This window comes from Cynocephalus volans, chromosome 7 (assembly GCF_027409185.1).
Source record: "Cynocephalus volans isolate mCynVol1 chromosome 7, mCynVol1.pri, whole genome shotgun sequence".
Classification (NCBI taxonomy): Eukaryota; Metazoa; Chordata; class Mammalia; order Dermoptera; family Cynocephalidae; genus Cynocephalus; species Cynocephalus volans.
In genome coordinates, this window is record NC_084466.1 from 59548424 (window position 1) to 59572509 (window position 24086).

Consider the following 24086-nt stretch of genomic DNA (forward strand, 5'->3'; position numbering starts at 1 on the left):
TCAATGGAACCCCCCTGAGGCGCACAACGCATTTATTATAACGTCCTGGCCCTAAGAAGGGCCTGGGAACAGCTTGGAGCAGCCTATAATTAAGTACGTTTAATAATAAATGCACACACTCCTTAGGTATTGCAAGCAGTGAAAATAAACCTTCATGTTTTAGGGCTCCCCTCTCCTCCCCCATCATCTTTCCCTTTTACAAAAAAGTCAAGAGTCCTTTTTTTTTTTTTTTTTTTTAATAACAGTTGCAAAGGATATCTGACGAGTTGGGGAAAGGGAAGTTAGGTTACTTGAGAACATTCTTTCCATGTCAAAAAAATGGCTTCTGCTTACTTGGGTAGTTACACATGGGGAGGTTTGGTTAAAAGGCTGTTCCTTTAATTACTCTCGGATTCAACTTCCAAGGCCTTCCAGGGGCAGTGAGCTGCTAGCAAAGGGCTCGCCTTCGGGGTTAAGCTGCCACTTGAACAGGCACTTCCTCAGTTCGCTGCTGTGCCCAGGAAGGAAGGAGCAATTAGAAGTGTTCCCCATGTCCTCAGTCCCCACACCTGAATGCCCCAAAGTGAGCAGGGATAGATTCTGAGTACAAAGGAAAGGAAGAGAGCTTGATGAAATGTGGACAGGTTACAAGAAGAGAAGCCACACTAGAAGAAAAGAGAAAAAGGCAGTAAGAGAGCGACATGTAAGCAGCAGCACGAGGTGTGGGTTGACAGGGGTCCACACAGTCATTAAATGGTTTGGGGGCTGGAAGTCCAACTTTACTTTGCCTGGTTGTGAGCATGGCGAATTTTCTTGAACTTCTTCTATAAACCTCAGTTTCTTAATTTGTAAAATGAGGATGTTAATAGTATAATTAACAGTTAGCTGGGTCAGCCCGTGGCTCACTCGGGAGAGTGCGGTGCTGATAACACCAAGGCCACGGGTTCAGATCCCATATAGGGATGGCCAGTTGGCTCACTGGGAGAGTGTGGTGCTGACAACACCAAGTCAAGGGTTAAGATCCCCTTACTGGTCATCTTTTAAAAAAAAAAATAAAAAACAGCCAAAAGTCTAATATCAGAATCTTGGGAGAGTGACTTTAATTCTCTGAGCATCACTTTCCTTATTTGTAAACTAAGGTCAAAAATATCCATCTTACCATGCCCTATCGTGAGGACTGAATGAAATAATGTATGAAATCACTCGGCATATACCTGGCACACAGTAAATAATCAGTAAATGCTAGCTGCTGCTGTTATATGTTATTAATGCGATTACATTTTTATAGGTATGTACTGGATTGAAATTGCATCACTGGATGATTCAATACATGAAGCAAGCATCTGGCCAGAAAAATAAGAAAGCCATGCAAACTCACTGGGTAACAACACATTGGAAATCTGATGCTTTTATTTCTTTGACAGTTTTTGATAGGGAGATGGGGTAGAGGAACGAACGGATGTTATCTTTTCTTCAGTCCTATAATTAATTAAAATGAAATTATTTACCTGTAGGATTTCAATATATGTGAGTGAAAAAGGTAACATTATTAGCGAGACTAGTTTTTCCTACTCATGATAAGAAAGCACGTACACATTGGTGTTCCTGCATTTCACAGGTTGCCATCGATGGTGCTTTTTGTTACATATATGGTTGGAGAAAGACTGACTTCTGCCGAAGCATTTGTTTTTAAACAAAGTGTCATTGAGCCCATTAATAAACGTCATCCCGGGCCTGCTCCGTGGCGCACTCGGGAGAGTGCAGCGCTTGAGAGCGCAGCGGCGCTCCCGCCACAGGTTCGGATCCTATATAGGAATGGCCGGTGCGCTCACTGGCTGAGCGCGGTGCGGGCGACACCAAGCCAAGGGTTGCGATTCCCTTACCAGTCACAAAAAGACAAAAAAATAAAAAAGATAAAAAAATAAACGTCATCCCAAGAGTGGGTGGGAATAAGGTACACTTTGAAAGAAAAAAAAATGAAGCTTGAAAAAAAGGTTTTTTTCTTTTTACAGCTAAAGGATTCTCCAATAACCATTCAGTTCAAACATACTGCCTTTTAATTTAAGCAATTTTTTATATGAATGTTCTCAATAAATAATTTTTCTTATATGCATTTGTTATTTTGAGCATTACATTTTGGATGCCAAAATGAAGTAGTGTAAAACTTCTGAGAAGCACTAGAATAAGAAGAAACAGGAAACTTGAGGCAAGACATCTTTATCTTTCCACTTGGGAAGCAGGGAAAATAGGACATTTGCTCTTTATAATTTAAGAGCCTTTTAAAAGTCACATGGGAAAGGAAGTACTCCAAGGATCTTTTGATTCCTTTTGGCTTTGGTCAAGAAAATGGAATCATTGAGAAAACCCACCCTTTTATAAAATACTGCTGTTGGAAGGACTTTCCAGTGAGTTAAATACTATAAAATCATTGTTTGCTGGGCAATACAGAATGGGGACAAAATAAAAATAATTACTGGACAGGAGCATGTTGGGTGTGGATTTCACAGACTTGTATCTCAGTGTCAGAAAGTGGCATCAAAGGCTTGGTCAGATGGGGTCGCTTTCCTTATCTTAAGCGAGCAGATGATGTTTTAAGGCATAAGCAAGGTATTCTCTTTCCCTCAGGTTTCTGGAAACAGATCAAGCACCACAGTTCTCAAACCACCTTCCTTTAACTCTGACCTTTTATAAAACGCAGGTCAATTCGCTTTCTCTGATGACTTCTACACCCATCAATGGCTGTAGATTTCCATGCACAAGTCTCCTTCTGGCTACTTTTCTGAATTCTGACTACTGAGCAAGTCTAGGAAGACCCAGGAATGCCAGAATTGTCCAGGCATTGCACAGGCTCATTTTGTACATGTCTTCTTGTCTTCAGAATACTCTTCATTCCTATCTTATTTCAAATCGTGGGTCATCAGGGTGATGAGGGGCATTTCCTAAGCACTTGACAGCATGGTGGAAGTGAAGATCTGTTGTAAAATCTGAGGGATGTCCTTGGTATCCATGGCAACAAAAGACCGGCCTGCTGGTAAAGTTCTCTGAAGCCTGCCAGGATGGAAAGGGAAAGAAAATTACCATTGGAAATTAGGGCTACCCTTTCACCTCCTGCCTTGGCAAACCACGGGCATCCAAATGGTTTCTTAGGAAAGGAAGTTTTTACTTTCTGATCCATACTCAGGCGCATTATCCATTGCGCAACTGGCCTACTAGTTTTTACTTTCTAATGCCTTGCCCGCTGCCTGCAATTAAATTGGTTGTCACTAAGCAACGAGAGGCTTGGAAAAGCAATAGGGAGAGAGTCAGTGAAAGCAACGAAACAGAAAAAAAACGGTCTTTTCAGTGGGAAAATCAGTGAATTTGAAAGGAAAAAATTTTCTTCCTTTTATTACTGTCATTTCCTGGTATTTTGTATTCCCTTGATGGAACAAAGCCCTAGGGATCCATCTAGGATTAGCTCACCTGAGTCCAGCCAACATGTTGGCCTCACACTGTACTTCTAAGTGCTTTTCCTTCCTTAGAAAACAGGCCTCCAAAATATTGCCCAGCCAAACACCAAGTGGTTTTTTCTCTCTTCCTCTCCCTCTCTCTTTTTTTTTAAATTCCACATCACACAATATAAAATGCAATCTAGATTATCTAATTGCTGCTTTGATGACACTGAGATTATATAGTTTATGATAATTTTTTAAATACCAATTTATCATTTAGAACAAAAGGCCATTTTAAAGGCAATAAAACTGTAAGACACAGTTCTATTCAAAATAAGTCCTCCTTTCACTATGCCAACAGAGTTGGGTATTGGAATGACAGTTAATAAAAGTCAACCATCCTGCGTAGTATCATACATTTGGCATACCCGGTAGACCAGCTAATTCTGCAACATATCTTTTGCCAGTGGATGTTGGACCATTTCCCTAGGAAACCACAAGGGTATTATTGTGCTTTCTTAAGTACTCAAACAGATCTGTTCACTAGAAAGACAAAATAGCTATTTCAGCTCAATCAGTATTTGTTGAGCTTGCCATCTGCCTGCTGAGCTGGTACTGAGGAAAATCTGGACAGAAAAGGCATGGTTTGCATTTTAGGACACGAAGTTTCTAGAAGATATAAAGAGCTAAGACATAAAACTAAAAAAAGTGCAAAGTGAGTTGTAATAAAGTGACTACAATTACATGATATTAAGTCTGTTTTCAACCTTACTCTGCAACCCTGCAGCAAGGTGAAGGGAATAGAAAGAGCAAATGATGTCAGCATTTTGGGGACTAAATCATTTCCTAGTCTATAGAGGATGCTATACCACAGAGCATGACAGGTAAAAGAGCTGGAGTAACAAAAAGGTATTACTTTGTGCTTCAGGCAGAGATTTTTTTTGTTTTTGTTTTTTGTGTGTGTGTGAGGAGATATACTTTCACTTGTATTTTCTGCTTTTTACAGGTATTTTAAGCAGAGAAAAACCATGAACTCTGTTTGTAATTCAAAAAGATAAATGTTAGTGTGTTCAAGTTATGAAAGTGTTTCCAGATCACTCATTTCAGATCATCCCCAATGGTATTTTATTGCCTGGCCATAAATTTCTCTACTGATTATTCGTATATTCAGTGTAACCTATCACTACACGTATTGTCTTACATTGTCTGCATGTGTTTCACCCGCCTTGTCTCCCCAGGAGGAAGGGATGTGTAATGTGAGCATTACATTTTGTGTGTGTGTATACAAATGTACACACACACACATATATATGTATATATGTATATACACACACACATATCCTTTCTTATTGGGGAGATGTATGGAGATATATCTGTATCTGTCTCTATATGTCTACATATAATATATAGAGAGACATAAATACAAACATTTACATTATCTCTTATGCTAGGAAAATAGTAGATATTCACTATTTTACATATGATTTGGACACAAACTGATTAGACTTAGCTTAGGACCCTGACATAAAATGACAGATGTGTAAAATACTGTCTAATTTATTAGTGGACAAGTCAATTTGTTCTTTTTAAAAAAATTTTATTGTTGGCTTAAATAGAACTGAAAGTTAACTTAAAATTATTATTGCTCATCCAAATATAAGCTAGAATATATCCCCTCAACTAGACTATCAGCTCCTTGAGGGTAGTAACTCTAGATTTTGTTTTTCTTTCATCTCCCTCACTGTTCCTCACAATGCTCATGCCCATGAAACAGCTTGTGTTAGGTATTCAAGTATCTCTATACCTGTTCTTTGCTGTGTCCTGAGATGACACTTACCTGGTTGCCTGATCACCTAAAGAGCCAATAAAAATGGCAAAAGCATTTACTTGAGGGTTACTTGTTAAGATTTGGGCAAACTTGGCAGGATGTATTCCATATCGTGACAGATTTGCATCACTCAAGACTATGACAAAGTACTCATCAGCGTCTTCTTTGACGATTTCCTTGATGGCATGTTCTGTCCCCTCTAATGTGTAGTCCCCACTCATGCAGAACTGAGAGTGGGCTTGCATGGTCTGGAGGTAAGAGACATTGCACAAAAGCCACAGATAAGAAACTTCTTTTTTAACAAACATGATAATTTTTCTATTGACCATAATAATGCATAAATACCAATTATTATTATTATTATTTTTTTAGAGGCTGGCTGGTATGGGGATCCAAACCTTTGACCTTGGTGTCATCAACAGTGCGCTCTAACCAACGGAGCTAACTGGCCAGCCCAATACCAATTATTACACATGTGTAATAAACCTCTGAGAGAGTTCTATTTAATTTGTATTTGGTATAGACTTTTTTTTAGAAAAAAGAAACATTCCAAAACTATCATAGTTGGCACTGCCTTTTAAAATTCAAGCTTACATTTAAAGTGAGAATATGGAAGAAAATGTAAAACTTGGTATCGTATTGGAAGATGAAGATGATATAGGAGAAAAATAAGGAATGGACTGTTTCCAATGAACAAAGTTATCATACTAAACACTGTTCTCACATCAATTGCAATGTAGGAAACTTACTTTAAAATCATGGTGTGTGTGTTTCTATTGCAGATTTAAGTATGTGAAATTAAATTTATCATTAGAAAATACTAAGAGATACATAAAGTTAGAGATAGAGAATACTCTAAAAGTGGTCATTCTTTTCCTTCTACTGAACACGTAAGGGCTGAGAAGAACTGTATAGGACTTATGAGGGGACCCAGGTTGTAGAATCCCAATACAATACTGACTGTCCCAAAAATATGTTGGGAACAAGGTTTAAATTTTGCATGGTGGAGAAAAGAATTTTAGGCACAATAGGTGTCTTCTCAGTTTAATGCTTGAATGTTTGTGAAACAGAAAGTATTTTTCTTTCCTATATCTGCCGTTTCTTCAGTGAATCTTTTTAGTCTTTACCAAATCTGATAGAAGTTTTTACAATATAGGAGTAAATGATGTATTTACCTTTAGAATTTCTAGTCTTTGCTTATTGTCCTTGGGAATTTTGTTAATTGGAACCAGGCCAATGTTGTAGCCATCTCCAGAGTGTCCAGCGATGTCATACTATACACAAGAGAATCAGAGGTTAGAAATCTGTCTACTAAAGAACTGTCATTGGGCCTATAAATCTCCAACTCTTTGGACTGTTATTGTTCAAAGTTGCTCAACAAATGGCTATAAGGAAGTGCAGAGAGACAGATGTGTGTTTATTAACAAAGGAAAACAAATTTCAGACTCATTCACTTCAGATCCATCCTATTCTGTGATCTCTGCTCTCAAGTAGGAAGTAGAAAGTGTGATGAGGACTCCAGGCTACCACGAATTCCATTCTTAACTATTAGGGGAAACTTGAAAAAAAATCACACACACACACACACACACACACACACACACACACACACACACACACACACACACACACACACACACACACTTGAAAAAAAATCACACACACATACACACACACAGACACACACACACACACACACACACACAGAGTGATAGGCAGAATTCTAAGGTGGCTCCCAAGATTCCAGCTCCCTGTTGTACATGCCGTTTAGAATCTTCTCCCCTCAGGTGTAGGCAGGACCTGCAAATATGATGGGATATCACTCATGATTATGTTAACTTAAATGGCAATAGGGATTCTGCAGATGTAATTCAATTTACTTGAGTTTGAGTTAAGAAAAAAACAAAAGATCATCTTTGTGGGTCTAATGCAATCACATGAGCCCTTTAAAAGCAGAGAGCTTTTCCTGGTTGGTGGTAGAAGGGGAGGGGGAAAGATTTGAGATGTGAGGGGGACTTGACATGAGGGAGTTATCTATGGCTGAAATGGAGGTGGCCATAGGTCAAGGACCTGAGAGCAATCCCGGCTGAGAGCCTGCAAGACCACAGGCACCTCTGTCCTACAACCACAGGAAATGAATTCTGCCAACAAGCTAAATGAGCTTGGAAGCAGATTCTTCTCCAGTCTTCAGGTAAGAACCCAGTGTGCCCAGCACCCTGATCTCCGCCTTGTAAGATCCTAAGCAGGGAACCCAACTAAGCCTGCCAGGACTTCTGAACTACAGAACTATGAGTTAATAAACAAGCATTATTTTAAGATGCTATGCTTGTGGTAATTTGTTAATCAACAATAGAAAATTAATACATACAATTTTCTTCTGTTCACAAAAGTGAAATGTATTCTTTGTAGAAATCACAGAAAAGCACAAAAGAGAAAGTAAAAGTTACCTATAATCCCATTAAAGATAACCTCTGTTAATTTTTGTTGTATAAGCTTTTATTTATTTTCAGTATATGTGTACAAGGTTGCATGTTCACATACAAATACATCTACATCAATATATTTTTTAGCTAAAATGAATAATGTTGATCATGTGATATGTGCTTTTCCTCTTAATAGTGTATAACATATATTTTTCAGTTTAGGAAGTACATTTTTAATTCCCTATCTAGCTAAGTACATGAGAAAGCACTGTCTACTGAGAAAGGCTAGAGATGGGAGTCAGATGCAACTCTTTTACAGAATCTGGGAGAAAGTTTGGGGCCTGAGTAAACTATAACTGGGGCAAGGTAGATCAACTCCAACTGTTGAGTTTGCCCCCAAATTCTCTCTTCTCTCCTACCTCCCTCTAAAAATTTTGTGATGCTGATATGAAGGTTAGAATAGACCTTGGGCAACTGGCGCATCTGCAAAGAAAATCCTGAGTGTGAGTCTGGGACAAAAGATTTTAGGAGCCCTCAGAATACTATGGGATGAAATGCTTGAGAATCACCAATACCTACCAACCAACCATCAATCAATACCTACCATGTGCAAAACACTACTCTAGGTGTTATAGGTGAATGAAATTATTTCTTTTGATGTCTGTTCCTTTTAAAATGGTGAGTTCTAGGCCGCCCGTGGCTCACTCGGTAGAGTGAGGTGCTGATAACACCAAGGCCACGGGTTCGGATCCTATATAAGGATGGCCGGTTTGCTCACTGGCTGAGCGTGGTGCTGACAACACCAAGCCAAGGGTTGAGATCCCCTTACCGGTCATCTTTTAAAAAAATAAATAAATAAAAAATAAAATAAAATAAAATGGTGAGTTCTTTGAAGGTGAGGCCGTATCTTACTCATCGTTAAGTTTTTAGTATCTATGAGAAAGCCTAGTATGCTTATTGCATAAATGCAGTAACTTTGCAATCAAGCTGGGGCAATAAGAAGCTTCTCTTTTGCATGTGGGTTACATTCTTCTACAAATAAGCTGTTTGGAAGCTGGAATGCATTTTTTCATCTCAACAAGCATGGGATAAATAGTGGTTAGCCCAAGCCAGCTGACAAAAAACAACCCATAACATAACTGAAACTGTCATATTTCAAATGAAAAGAAATAGAAACATTCCTGCTGAAAGTGTTACTATGGTAAAATAGGAAGTCAGAAGGGGGGTTACCTGGGGAAAATGAGTTCCACTGTAGACGTCCTGAAATTGTGCACTGGGGGAGAGCTGTGGTTGGAGATGAAGACCTAGCAGTCATCACGAAGAGGGAGACATAAATGGAGGCCCATGCATGATGCCTAAATATTTAAAAGCTATACATCTGGCTACAAACTGCTAGATAAAATATATTCTGCCCTCCTACCTTGACAAATGTACATTATAATGACCTGGACAGCCAAGGCCAAATTTTATATACTCGGATTCCTCATAGTTCTGTGCTAGAACACAGCAGCATGGGCAGTACTGGCCCTTGGCCTGCAGCCCGTGCCCTCCTTTCATGGCTGGCTCTGTTCCCTACCATGAGGTGCCTCACGTACACGTGTATGGACACCGAGCCCTCACATCCACACTCCACCATAACCCTCTGCTATGGTTTGAATGTCCCCTCTAAAGCTCATCTTGAAACTTAATCCTCATTGTGAAAGAATTAAAAGGGTGGGAACTATGACTACGGTATTTGGAAGGTGGGGCCTTTAAGAGGTGATTGGATCACGAGGACTAAGCCCTCCTGGGTGGATTAATCCATTCATGGATTAGTGGGTTAATGGTTTAATGGGCTATCAGGGAGTGGACTGGGGGCTTTCTAAGGAGAGGAAGAGGGATGTGAACATGCTCTTGCTCCCTCACCATGTGATACCCTGGGCCACCTCAGGGACAGACAGTCCCCACCGAGAAGGCCCTCACCAGATGCACCCCCTCAACTTTGGACTTTCCAGCCTCCAAAACTGTAAGAAATAAATTTCTATTTTTTATAAGTTACCCAGTTTCATGTATTCTGTTCTAAGCAGCAAAAAAAAAACCAGACCAATACACCCTGCATACGGTTGTCCCTTGGCTACACTTCAAACCTTAGGGTGCTCACACCACTGGCCAGGAAGGTGAAACTAGGAAAGAGGCCCACACGGGACCTGGAAGCAGGCTTGGGGTCACTTGATCATAACAGTTGGGGATCCTCGGTACCAGGAGTGTGATCTAGAAACAGACTCTAAGTGGGTATGCCCCTTTGACCCCATAGACACTGCACCTCATAGGAGGGTATGATCAGAGGAGGGCCACAGACAGGGGGCTGGAGATTATTCTATGCCTGATTTTAAGGTTTTTCTTTTTCTTTTCTTATGCAAAGGATCATACAAAAGAATTATGAGGGAAATTTATCAATAAGTTAAACAATACATTAAAAAAGGTCAACAATAAATGCTTTTTAAGGATGTAACACATTCCATATATGAAAGAAAATCTTTTTAGTATAGTTTGCTGTCAATGTAGTGAAAAGGTAACAACTAAACTTGAAACCTAAAAGCTGTTCAGCATAGGAAATTACTGGCTTGAGCATATGCCTGACTAAAGTCACCCATGTGTTCAGTGCTAGGTTTGGCACAGATGTGGAGAAAGCCTGCACAATTCTTCATGAAGTATGCTCAGGGGAGGCCCTGACAAGTCTGATTTGACAATGGTCACAGCAGGAACTGTTTGTAGCTAAGAGGAAGGTTCACCTGAGAAGGTGCCAGGCAGGTTGCTTTCATTAAGATCTTACACATGAAGGAATAAGATGGGTTCCCTGACATGGAAGTAGTGGGCTGAGGTGAGAGGGTTGTGAATGTATTTGACTTTTTCCTTCCGTTTAACTGATGGTTAGAGTTCTTACTAATCAGATGACAGTGAATGAGACTATAGAAATCTTTAACCATGTGGTCTGTTCACAGGGCCAACATAACTGGTCACTGCAAGGAAAAAAGTTGCTAGCTAATTATTAAACAAATAGCAGTCCACAAATAGAGTCGTTGAATGCTCTTTATCAAAACAAGATACTGACTGATTAAAACCTTTAGAAACATTTTAGCAACTATCTATTACTTGATTGATTGACTGATATATCTACCACTTACATATGTGCCCAGGAGAAAAAAAAATACTACTATACTTTTTCAGGCAAATGAGACGAAGATAGGCAAGTTGCAGAGCTCTTTTTCTTCCTTCCTCCTTTCTTCCCTCCTTTTTTGTTGCTCTTTTCTTTACTGTGGCAAGGAAAGTGCAATTCGCAGAAAGATCAGCCTTTGTCTGTGTTTAGTTAGTATCTCAAAGGCCAGAGAAGACACCTGAGAGTCAGAATGGGGCTTATAACATGGTTTGTGGGCTCTGGCTTCTCATCTTCCAGATGGGCCTGGGGATTATTCTGTGCCCAAAGTAAATAAAATGCTGGAGAGGAATCCCAAGTACATCCAAATGTGGAACATTCCCTGGTGTAGATCATTTTAAGCTTCCATTAAAAATAATATTCCTCTGTCATTATCTAGTATCTGCTATCCAAGGATTCCAACATGTTTTACAGATGGTAATTTGCTAATCCTCAAAACTGTCTGGGTTCAAGCAGAAAGCACATGAACTCATTCATTTCCTTGTCTAACTCCTGACTCGGCCATTCAGTCAGTCCGGTTCCTGCCATGACTGTTGTGAAATCGAACTAGATGGGGCCTCAAGTGTGCTTTCATGGGGAAATCATGAGTTAATACACAAGAGCCTCACTGACATACCAAACCACCTAACATTTAGATTATAAAGCTTTCTGAGTAGCTCAGAATTTTTATGATCATGATTTCTCCATTTTTCAGAGTATCCTTGAAATTCCTGTGTTTAACATGTAGCATTCAACATAAATGCTAAACCACAGTAGTAAAGAAAAGCCTCAACTAGAGAGGACCAATTTAAATACTTTTTTTACTTTAGAAATATGTTTAAATGTCCTTTTACTATACCTTCTTTTGGAAATCTTATTCATTTAGAGAAAGGTGTAACAAAGAAAACAAATGCTGAGTTTCAGTCTAAGACAAAAGTTTATTGTCAATTAAAGATGTTTATAATACTCAGAATACAAAGAAAGCTCTGCTAAGAACAAAGCTCTATTAGCATTTTTATGAATAAGATTCATGTTTAAATTGCTGTTAGGAAAGATGATCATTTGCTAGTGTTAGGAGGGGCTATGCTTTATTATGCACCCACATTAGAAGTAGGTATGAGACAACATCTGAGGGTGTTTCTGAAGACTGACAATGTGTGAAATTCTAACTTCCTTCAAGAAATCCAAACGCACCATTGTAAGATGGCACTACTGACTTTGGGCAGCAAAGGATTAAAAGATAAATATGTGCATTTAAAAAACTAAGAGAAGTGCCAACAGAGCCCTAGGATGTTAGTTAGCATCTATAATTTTAGCAGGCTAACCTTTCTTCATGTCCTAGAAGTCAATGTAGAAAGAATAACATTCTGAAAGGTCAAGGATTCTAGACTTGGCTCTGCCATGAACAAGCTTTTTTACTTAGAGCAACTCACTTAACCTCCTCAAACCTTGTTTCTGCCTTATAAACAGTGCTGGCTTAGAAAATCTCTAACACTGTACGTGTGTTAAGTCACAACCTTTCTGACAAACAGGGATAATTTCTATTTTACACCTCACAAGGTCATTAAAAGGATAGGAGAATACATGTAATGACTATAATGGTCAGTGGTTGTATATTCACTATAGTTTACAAAGCGCCTCCATACATCCCATCTTATTTTGATTCTCGCCATAACCTTTGAGTGGGGGTGTATCTCTATTTCACCAATGAAGAAATTGATGCTTGGAGAGATTAACAGACTTTTTTAAGGTATGGGTCTAGTGTTGGCACAGGTGGAAGCCAAACGCAGGTGCTCTGACTCTAAACCCATTGTTTTTACTATAGAGAAATGACCATGCCCCAACTACCCCTCCCCTTCCACCTCTACTTAAATTTTGGAAGGGTTGGCATGGCCAATATTTCTATGCCAACAATTGAATCAATTCTGAATTCTTTTTCAACTTTGAATGGTCTCAGAAATGTCTGTATATCCTTCTTTGGTCCTATCTCCATGTAGCAATAATAATATATTCAAAGCCTAAAGTGATAGGATGACTGTTTTCCATTTTTAAGCCTGTGAAATGTTCCTGAGACATTGGGAATAGGTTAATTACAGACACTGAACTTATTTTTGGTAGAAAATATTTTCCCAGCAGGTGCTTGTTTGTGAAGCATATCTTTCCACGTCCTTCTGGGAGTTAACCCAGCCTTTCTGACCCAGATATCTTTGAGAAAAGTTTATCTATTATACCTCCTTTAGATGGTAAGATGCCAAGGGTAGGAGACAATAGAGTACTTTATGTAAATGGTACACTTGCTCCTGAATTACGTTTTTAAAAAACACTGATTGGGCAAAAATAAAATGGCTGCAAGAAATAGGGATAAAATATCAACTAAGAAAAGAGCCCTGAAGTGGAAGTCAGGAATCTTGGCTTTTCACTGCAGCTGTAACACCGACTATCTTTTGTATCAGCTTAGCCCCCACCATGTGGATTTCGAGAGAAGGAAACCTACAACCCAGAAGAATATAACCTATATAACCCTTTGTAAGCCTGGAGTTGGAGTTCAGACTTTGGAGTGTGAACTCCTTTGGGCCGGCTAGTGTAATAAATCTTTGAGTTCTCCAACCCTCTGAGTGACACTTGGTTTCTTGCTTGGTTTCTCCGTAGTCTGTTCTGTAACAGTGTGACCTTGGGCAAAGCACGGGTAACCTCTTTGAGTCTTATTTTCTCATCTGTAACACAAAAAGTTTGGAGCTAATAATTTCCAAGATCATTTCTACCACCAAGGTTTTATGAAAATTCAATGGTATACTCAAGAATTGGAATGAAAAATACTGCTTCTCTTAGTTTAAGAAACACCTATGCCTTATTTTCCTTCATCAAGAGAGTGAATCATCTAAATCTGAGGATCGAAGATACCTTTTCCAAAAAGAAAGTCCTCAGAGTATATAAGAAATAATAATCCAGTATTGGCTCTAGAACAGTGGCTTTCTAACTTTTTCTTTCCCTTTAAAAATTTTTAGGGGTGGAACTCTTTCTCCAAATGAAATATTACACAAAAGCCCAGCTTATGAAACATCGTGCAGTATCAATATAAGTGGAATTGTTTTAGTTGAACAGGGAATGAAGGAAGATGGGGCAAAAAGTGCTGCCCACTCACTCTGCCCACTCCCTTCAACAGTTCCTTGATACACTGTTAGAAAACCACTGCCTTAGAATATAGTATATATGCCTTCATAGAAACAATAAATTTGAAGCCCCCCCCTCCTTTTTTTCAAAGACCAACTTCTGAATAACTGAATAAATGTGTTTTCTGCTGTCCCTATTTAAGTGCTCGGTGGAGAAATAATCACCTAACTTTGGTGTTATTGAGTACTTAGAAGAAAAAATTAAGGCATTAGGAGCTTTTGGAAAGGGGGTCTATTTTAAGAGTACAGAGAAAACATTCCCAGGGGCTTGGAGAAATCACAAGGAACAGACTGGAATGAAGGTAAAGGAAAAAAAATGCTTCCTGACTAAAATGGCTCACATAACCGTTACTATCCCACCCTCTACTCCAGTGTTTAAGCACTATATGAACATTAAAAATTATGTTGGTTATAAGATTAAAGGAATTTATGCTGATTATAAGCAAATAATGTTGCTCATCTTAAGTGACCTACTGTGAATGCTATTCCTGGAATGAGTGAATTCAGTTGGTAGAACAATTATGAGAAACTAAATAGCTTAGAAATGTGTCCTGCCACAGAATTACCTTTCTTTTTCAGTAACTCTTGCTTGTGGGTCCCTGTGGTTTGGTATGGGTTATGCTAATGTGGAATAAAAAGCAGAGGCTGACTCCAAATGAACCTCCTGAATCTGGACTGTAATGACCCACAGCTCAGGAGCTGAGCCTAAGCCAAACAAAACACAAAGCAGATGCCAAGAGAGACAGCGAAGAGTCCAGATCACCAGACCAGGCCAGTGGCTTCTGAAGGTTTCAAAGCAAATACAGACTAGACACCTTTACAGCCCAGGGATAACTGCAAGAAGACGACATTAAAAACTGTCTGGAACTGGGGGATAGAGAGTCTCAAATTGCACCACTGAATTCCTAAAGATACCACATGTGATACCACTCTGGGCTATGGAATATACATTTTTCACTAGGAACTCCTCCAACTGTCATCTGCTCATGTATCATTTTATATTTTCTGAGTAAATTACATCCTTTCATTAGTTATTCCTACTCCTTATGCCTCTTTCACAAATGAAAAAAATGAAAGTTCAGAGAGATTAAATAGTTGAATATGATCATATAACATAAAGATGTAGAATAGAGTGCATGGTACACAGCTACTTTATGTCATGTACCAAGTATCTCTGAGAAGAGACCAGAAAATCCACTGACAGTGGTCGCCACTAGAGAGGGGACTTTGGAGTTGGGGGCAGGGAGGGAATTGCCTTGGGTTGAATGTCCCCCCCAAACTTAGTCCCCACTGTGACAGTGTAAAGAGGGTAGGAAGTCCTATTATAGCAGCTGAAAGTTGGGACCTTAACAGGTGATTAGATTGTAGGACCATGGAATAAAAATGGTGGTCAGGGGTGTGGTTCTGAGGGCTTTAAGAGAAGAGAGAGTCTGTCTTTCTGCTCTCTCTGCTCCACCATTTCGCAATGTGATACCCTGCCGTCACTGAAGTCACCACCAAAGAAAGCCTTGACCCGACGTGTTCCCTGGACTTTGGACTTGCTAGCCTCTGAAACTGTAAGCAATAAATTTTGTTTTCTTTATAGATCACCCAGTTCTGTGTATTTTGTTATAAGCAACAGAAACAGACTAATACAGGGAGTGAGCAGAGGCTCACTCCTCACTTTACTCCTTTTGTATCTTTACATGTTGTACTATGTGCGCTCGTTACCTATACCCCCAAATTTAATTATAAACAAAAAAGCTCTCACAGAATGTAAGTAGCTCCATCCTACCTCCTTCCTGCCCTCTAAAGGGGAAACCTGGAGAGCCCTAGCAGAGATAAGGTCCCATACATGATGGCAGGGATGGCAGAAGGATAAAAGTCTCCAGTGTTACCAATGTGGAGAGAAGGCCTGTTAGGAGTTTTGGAAATATAGGGGATATTGGGACAAGTGGCACCATGAGAAAGCAACCAGACAAATCAAGAATAGGGACATTTTACAAGACAACTGAGAGTGACTGTCATTAAAAGCAAAACAAGCTAGTGATAGGGGAGGTGACTGTTCTAGATTAAAAGAGACTAATGAGACATTACAACCAAAAGTAAGGGTGGGCTTTGACTGGATCCTGGGTGAGGGGCAACTATAAAAGGCACTTTTGAGACAGTTGGGAAAAGTGGATTTGGGTTGCATATTCTAAGGCATTATCGGTTTCTTAGGTGTAATAATGGTATTGAGGTTGTGTTAGAGAATATTCTTACTCTTAGGAGAAGTATAATAAATTATTTAAAGGTAAGTATTATGATGGTTATAATTTATTTTAAAATGATTCAGAGTGGGGAGACATAAAACAAATGTGGCAAAATGTTAACAACTGGTGAATCTAAGTGAGGGCATATAGGGGTTCATTTTACTGTTGTTCCAACTTTTTTGTAGGTTTAAAATTTTTCAAAATACAAGAGAAGGCAAATAAAGAGGAAAGTTTAAAAATAAACCAAAACAACAACAAAAAAGAAAAAAAACCATAACAAAACAAAATGAGTCCTGAGTTCCATCCTACTCTGCCTCCAAGTAGCCGTCCAACTTTGGGAAAAGCCCTTCATGTTTCTTTGTCTCAGTTTCCTGTCTGTGGAATGAGAAAGCTGGAGTACAGGACCTCTGAGGTGACCCCAGTTCTAAAGTCAATGGACATGACAGGAATTTGCAGAAACAGGACTTATATGCCTCCCCTGGTCCCTGTTGTACCTCCAGACACTTGCCCAAGCACGTTTTCCTGACAAAGGTTCAAAGGCCTTGTTTTGTGAAATCCTAAGGTCTTTTCCTTCTGTTGGAAAGATTTTAATGCACTGTTTCTTAAGACTTTCTATGGTCAAAAAGTTCTAAAGGAACTGTAGTGAATGGAAGGGTGTATTAGTCCATTTTGTGTTGCTATAACAGAATTACCTGAGACTGGGTAATTTATAAAGAAGAGAGGTTTATTTGGCTTATGATTCTGGGACAGCTGCATCTGGCATGGGCCTCAGGCTGCTTCTACTTATGGTGGAAAGTGGCAGGCAGCCGGCGGGTACAAGCAGATCACATGGCGACAGGAAGCAAGAGAGAGAAGCAAGAGGAGATGCCAGGGTCCTTTAAACAATCAGCTCTTGTGGGAACTAATAGAGTGAGAACTCACTCACTACCCCTCCTCCCCAAGGGAGAGCATTAATCCATTCATGAGGGATCCGCTCCCATGACTCAATTAGTTTCTAACACTGCCACACTGGGGATCAAATTTCCGTATGAATTTTGGAGGGGACAACACATCCAAACTCCATCAAAGGGGTATGTTTAGAAGTGTAACAAAATGAACAAAAAACCAAAAACCATTAAAATCCTGCCCGTTAGCCCAGTGATGACCACTGAGCCACCACAGGAAGTGCCCCAGGCTCTCCCAAGCCAGAGCGGCGGGGGCCTGACAGCCTTACCACACCCCCCCAACACCCGCAAAACAGTGATGACCACTGAGCTGCTGCCGGAAGTGCCCTGGGTTCATGAGCTTGGGTAGTGGTGGGGGACAAAGGCTTTAGCCACACCCCTCTGACATCTGTACCTAGCCTAGCAATGACCAAGCCACTGCTGGAAGGCCCCAGTCTCTGCTGCAGGAATGAGTACCATAGGCCTCAAACCCCCTTCCTCCTTCTCCCACCCTATTTCCTTCCCCTTTCCCCTCTTCTCCTCGTCCCCAACTGCAACATCATAGAATGTGGAAAAAACCAGTAATATTAATAAATAAATAAACGTAATAATAACAAAGATTTTTAAAAAACCCTGCCTGTTAAACATCTGATAGCAAAGGTCAAGGGTTTGGATCCCCATATTGGCCAGCTTGCAGAAAAAAAAAAAAAAAAAAATCTGATAGCATAAAAAATGATGAAGGTACTTTAAGCCCTGAAAAAAGTTTATTTTATCTCAGTGTCTTGCTATAATTTCACCTGGGTTTGTCAGTCAGATAATACCATGGTTATCTTCTCAATATGTTTGTGGTTGTACTGATGAAGACTGAGGAAATCCTTTACACTTTGTGGTAATTGAAGGGAATATCAGCAAAACACAGGAGGGGGGTGTGAAGAGGCACGCTTCGTTCGCATCTCTGTCCCTGCGCGTTGCTCACTGAATCTTCTGTCCAAGTGAACAGTTTTCATACGTCTCCTTCACTAGGCTACAAGCTCAACTGTGTATCTAGCAAAGTGCTCTGCTCTCAGCAGGTGTTCAATGAATGTTTATAATTTTGTTGAATTTAACTGACATCCAGCAGGTCATCTGGCAATAATTTGGTTTGTAACCATCAATTAAAAACAAAACAAAACAACATCTTGTGAAGTACTCATCTCCTTGATATTGTTCCTTTTTTATGTGATATGTCCAGTTTCATTAAAAATTCTTCCAGATTAGAGACTTAAAAATAAGAATTGTATAAACAGGAATGTCTCTGTACACCCTGCTATGTGAGATGAGGCGAAATACCCAGCCCACTCTGTGACGATCACACCATCTACCTGGAGGCAACAGAATGCCTCTCAGAACTCTCCATTAGCTTTGCCACCTTCTGCCCTCTGTCTTATCCTTTACCCAGTCCTGGGGAGCAGTGTCAACCAATTTCTTAACTCCTAATAAATCTTCTTTCTAAAAACCTGGAAGATGGAGCTTCACATGTCACAGCAGTTCCACTCTCAAAGATGTAGAAATCCTCTTTCTAACTGGAAATTTTACTCTTTTCATAACTCTGAACCTGCTAATTTCAACAGGGGTATGTTTGCTATGGTCTATAATGGGTTAAAGTCTTTATATAGCTCAAAGAGAGCTGAGGAACACTGAAATTCAAGATCTGTAGAGAGGAGGATGGGCTGATCTAAATATTAGCAGAACCCAATGGTTTTAAAACAGTAGGTGGGGTGTGGGCATTTATGCTGATACAAGAGATGTCTAACCACCTACTAGTCATCCGTGACCCCTGTAATTTAAGCATTACACTTCACCTCATACTAAAAAGGATCTAAAATATTTTTAAATAAATATTTTCTATAAACCCATAAAACACAAAAAAGGCAAAACATAAAAATCAAGAAAAATCTCACATCTGAAGGGAGAGAGGGTCAAGGGAAAGAGAAAGCTGAATCCAAGTCCGCAGGCCATAAGACACAACAGTTACCATAGCTGGTCTTTGATTTTGGCTCTGAGCTTTCCAGCAACTAAAACCAAGAGGGAATCTTGACCAGTTCCATGGTTTTCACTAATCACAAGGGGAAATACATTCTAGTTCTTCAAGTGAAACAAATGAAAAGTCCATGTCTTAGTTGTGTGTCCTGCACTTGTATAGAGCCTGGCAATCCATGGCATTCATTGACTAAGGCTGCCCTTTTCCTGCCACTTAATTCTAAAAGGAATTTCTCATGCATACCTCAGAATGAGAGACCCTGAGAGATTCATGGGGCAGTCTCCTTAATAACCAGCCTAAAGTAACAGAAGTGATGGGTTTCATCAATCTGTTTCTTGTTGGGTGCTTCATAACACAGAGACATGACTCAGGAAAGGAATTCTGGGCACAGGTGGGATGGTGAGCTAAATAGTGATCTAAGATTGCCTATTTCTGAGGACATGTTTAATCCAGAATAAAATCTAGAATATCTATGGATGGACTATGTGTCCTTTACACACACATGTCTACACCTATACCATTTCTCTCAACTGAACTTTTGATAATAATCACACAGCATGCGATTATGCTTAAGGTTATTTACTCTGATAAGGGCCAGAGTGCAGGTGCTCCAGTGGCTGACTAAGAGCAGATTAACAAGCTCATATCCAGTAGTACAACAGCAGTCTGGGGGATATCTGCACCATGCTCCATGCACACCCTCTGAAATGGAGGGTGCACAGCAAACTGAGCAGGAGCAGAATGGAAGTTGTTTAAATGGGAAGCAGCTTTCCTCCCAGGGTAACCATCTTCACTGTCAGCTGGGGATATATCGATTACCGTGGAAATACTTGCGTTTGGTATTTCCAGTGGGCAATGGCCAACCCATGCCCACTTCGAAAGGGAAAGCGATACTGAGAACAGCGTGCTCTGAGTGTGTGCTCAAAGCTTGGAAGGCTGCCTGGTTGGCGATGGGGCAAGAGTGGGGGGGGATGGGGAATTAGGATGAGAACAGGAGGCTCTGAGAAACCTGGGAACAGACTTGTGGTGCATCTAAACAGATGGGTTTTCCCCTTACATTGTGGCTAGCCCCATACAACTTGTAAAGTGCAATGATTTCTTCAGTAGTAATTGGTCCTTTAAATTACGGTATTATTTTCTGGTTATCAGAGAAAAGGTTCACTTTCTCTGCACTGATGACTGAGCTGGTGAGAGGGTGAAGCTTTTTGTCTGCTCTGATGGAGTCTGCATCCACCTATCCATCATCATGCCTTCACTTGGGGCTGACTGCTGGCAGATGTGGTCAATGACGCCTCTCATCATCCTTGGCTCATGCCATTACCTTGAACTTCTCCTCATAGTTCTCGAAGGCTTCCATGACCATACACACGGCCTCCATCGAGCGCTCAAGCCGGCCGTCCACCCCGTTAAAGCGGTACATGCTGCCAGACACATCCACCACCAGGCGCAGACGCTTGGGTTTCTGTTGTGGGCTGCCCAGCTGAGGGAAGGAATGACAGAAAGGCCTGTGAACCACAGAACCACCACTAGCTGCTGTCTTGGGGATCTCACACAGGCCTCTGAGTGCCAGCCATGAGGCAGGCATATCAGCTGTAGGCTCAGCACTCCACAAAGCTGTCCTGGCAGGTGGAAAGGGGACTATGGATTGTATTTCAGTAAATGGAATTTCAGACTTGTGCTGGTAGTCAGGGCCAGATGGAAACGATTTTCCTCTAGAATATAGACCTTTCAAAGCCCACTCTAGTCTAATAAAGTTGCCTTACTAAGGCTGATGCCTTAAAAATATGATGTCTTAAAAATAATAATCTGGAAAGATATAAACCCCAACACGTCATTTTTATTTCATGCCTCAGAGTCATTAACTTTAGCAAGAGTTTAGGTTATTTTGGAGAGAAACCTGCATTAATTTTACTTATACTTGTTGTGTAGTGATCTAAAAATCATTTTCCACCCAGGCCACAAGAAACGTCAGATTCCTAAAACAAAGTTATGTGAGAGGGGGCCTGGCAAGAACTTAAGAAAAATATTTTTTAAATGTTTTTTGTCTTTGCTGAGCTTTCGGTTTGCTCCTCCTTTCAGTTACTGAACTACTGCTTCTCTTTTCTTTTTTTGGCAGTTAAAAGCACGAAAGTGGCATCTCACTGCTGTCTAGAGACAATTGTCAATTAAATGTGAAACTTATGAAATTCAGTTTGATTTTGGACCCATGCTTGCCAATTTGCAGAATTAAAAAAAAAAATCTGTCAGTTTTATTGACACACAAACACACAAAAAAAGGAAGAAAAAATATTCCAGTTTATTCTGTTACTATATACTTGCTAACATGTATGAAAATTAATGAGCAGAGTCAGTAATTTCGAGAAAATACGGTGAGTATTAGAACATTATGGTTTGAGGTAAATTCAACATATTTCTTAAAAACTTGGTGAGTCTGCCCAAATTAAGAACACTGCCACATATGCTTCCATGACTACTCACAATTTCAGATGTATCCAAACTCTTGTGTGGACCACAATGAGTCAGTAAAGAAAGCAGTTGTTGACTCACATCAATGACACAGAAATAAGAACTCCTCAAATTACCACCAGATCCTTTCTGAATAAACATTTAAATGGAGTGACTCTCCTACTCCCCACCAGTCACTGCACCCCCGGCTCAGTGGCTACTCAGCAGTTCTGGCTATGCAGGGATATAGGAAATCGTGGAGCTTTCCAAAAGACTCAATATTTCACCCGGTCGTCATTTGTTTTGCCATTGTATTGCAAGTATTTTAAAATTATGGCTGTCTAAAAATTTCACATACTACAATTAGAGTTAAGGGAGAATTCCATATTCTCTTAAATTTTCTTTATTTTTATGATGGACACAGATCTTTAAAGTAACAGAAGAGTGGAAAATCACCAAAATTGCTCTATTGTTTTCTCTTGAAGAATCCTCTGGGATTAATACACACAGTGGGCGTCTTCAGTTTCCCTTCCAGAACATCTGCTCTGTGTCCTGGGAGCTGATCTGCACGGACCCTGGCTTCCAGTGGGTTCTGCTGGTGGGCAGTACTGGCAGGAAATCAGAGGGTGAGGTTGGGGTATTTGTTCCCTCTGCTCTTTCTCTGCTGTTGCTTGTGGGGTGGCTTTCCCTCTACTGACGGCCACAGCTCCATAAACTACCTTCTCTACGTTCCAGTAACTGCTCTCTTGCTCTTCCTTTTTAGACCTAGGGGTGAGTTTGGTCACTATCTTTTTCATTTTCCTAAACCCCACCTCTACCTTTTTAAATAGTCTTTGTATTAACTGTTCCTTAAATTACCCAGTTTGAGCATGCCTTATATTTTTTGCTGGAACCTTGACTTGTACAATAAAAAGTATAATATTTATGCTTTTTCTTCTTCTGTTTTATTATTTTACATAATGCTTTGCTTGGTTGCCATATTCAATGTTTATGGTGTTTTGACACAACTCAAGAAAGCAGGCTTCTGGAAAGCAGGCTGAATGATGCAGATCTGAGGCTGCTAGTTCCTCATTACTTACTTGTGGCTCCTGCTCACCCCGACGTTTGTAGATGGCTTTTTCTCCAGTCAGCCCATCAATGATCTTGGCATCATCTAGTTCCCCAGTAGCTTGGTGTCTTAGCCACTGTCTTTCTTTTCCTTTTGCCTACAATGACACACACACAAAACCTTATTTTAATTAGTTCTGCATAGTCTCTGACACACTTTGTGTGTGAATAACAGGAAACACACCCCGGATCTCTTCCATAAGTGATGGTTCTGCATGAACACAGTTGCATAAATGGACTGGTTTCTGCTCTGTTGACAAAAAAATGTCCTTTGTGTGGATTTTGTCAGTTTTAATTGTTTTAATATATAGAACAATAAAATGAGCTCACTTGAAGCACATATGAACAGGAATACAGTATGCAAATGAACTCCCGGAGAAAGGTTCAATATCTGGAAATTAATGGTGATGCATTTTTAATGGATTTTCTGTCACAGTGCTTCTAGAAAATGTATCAGGTAACAAAAAAATCAGCTTGAACTTGTTAACATTGTCTGCAAACACAGAAAAAAAGTGATCTTCGGAACTCTTCCTTTTGGAAAATCATTTGTTACACAAGTTCCCCATGACTTAGTGTGCAAATGGAAACAGCCAAAAACAATGGTCTGTGAGCATTCTGTACCCCACACATCTCTCTGATCTTCTGTATTCAGCATTGCTTTTCTAAGGTATTGCCACAATACTTGCCACAATAACTTACAACTAAGCCAGGTGGACAAAGATGGTAGTTAAATGATAAAAGGATTATAGTATCCCCATCAAGGCATTTGTTTATTACAGCCAACAACTATATTTACATTAAGAAGTGAGAAGAATAGAAAAAATGGTTTTATGCATGCAAATTAGAGTAGTAGTGAAGATTATGCATTCTGGAGTTACCTGGCCTGGTTCTAACAGTCCTTTCAACACTACCAGGTATCTGACCTGAGGCAAACGACTTAACTGTTTGCACGTGTTTCCTTGTCTCTAAAATGAAGATAACATTAGTATCTACTTTAGTGAATTATTGTAAAGATTAAATGAGATACTACATGGGATTAGCTAAGAATGAGCCTGGCAATCTATGTTAGCTGGTACTATTAGTAATAATAGTAGGTGAAACACATTAAGAACAACTAAGTCCGTATTAAGTTACACATGCTTCCATCACTGTGTCATTGGAGGCAGCTGTGTGATAGGATTGTCACTGAAAATACAAGGCTAAGCCTCAGCCAGTGTCTGTGATGTGCAGATTAGCCAATATACAAAGAAGCTCCACACAATATAATTCTGGGTAGTACTAACTGTATTGTTTTCCTGTTCCCGATACCCTGGCTATAAACAGGGATAAACTACCATATTTGAATACAGATATATTA

At 39.9% G+C, this 24086-nt stretch overlaps 1 protein-coding gene across 6 annotated transcripts in view; it reads right to left on the reverse strand.

Annotated features, from left to right (window-relative positions):
• Positions 1-266: 266 nt before the first annotated feature.
• Positions 267-24086, reverse strand: part of VWA8 (von Willebrand factor A domain containing 8) — a 427373-nt gene continuing 403553 nt past the window's right edge. For 3 of the 6 annotated variants that reach the window (XM_063102173.1, XM_063102175.1, XM_063102172.1), the window contains 5 exons: positions 22702-22827; positions 20499-20657; positions 6414-6512; positions 5248-5486; positions 2181-3027 (listed from right to left, as the gene is read on the reverse strand). In XM_063102173.1, the coding sequence (XP_062958243.1) occupies positions 2919-3027; positions 5248-5486; positions 6414-6512; positions 20499-20657; positions 22702-22827 (732 nt within the window). In that variant the 3' untranslated portion in view covers positions 2181-2918. Of the gene's footprint in view, positions 645-2180; positions 3028-5247; positions 5487-6413; positions 6513-20498; positions 20658-22701; positions 22828-24086 lie in introns of those variants that run through there. The other 3 variants (XR_010024043.1, XM_063102176.1, XM_063102177.1) reach the window with 3 other exon arrangements.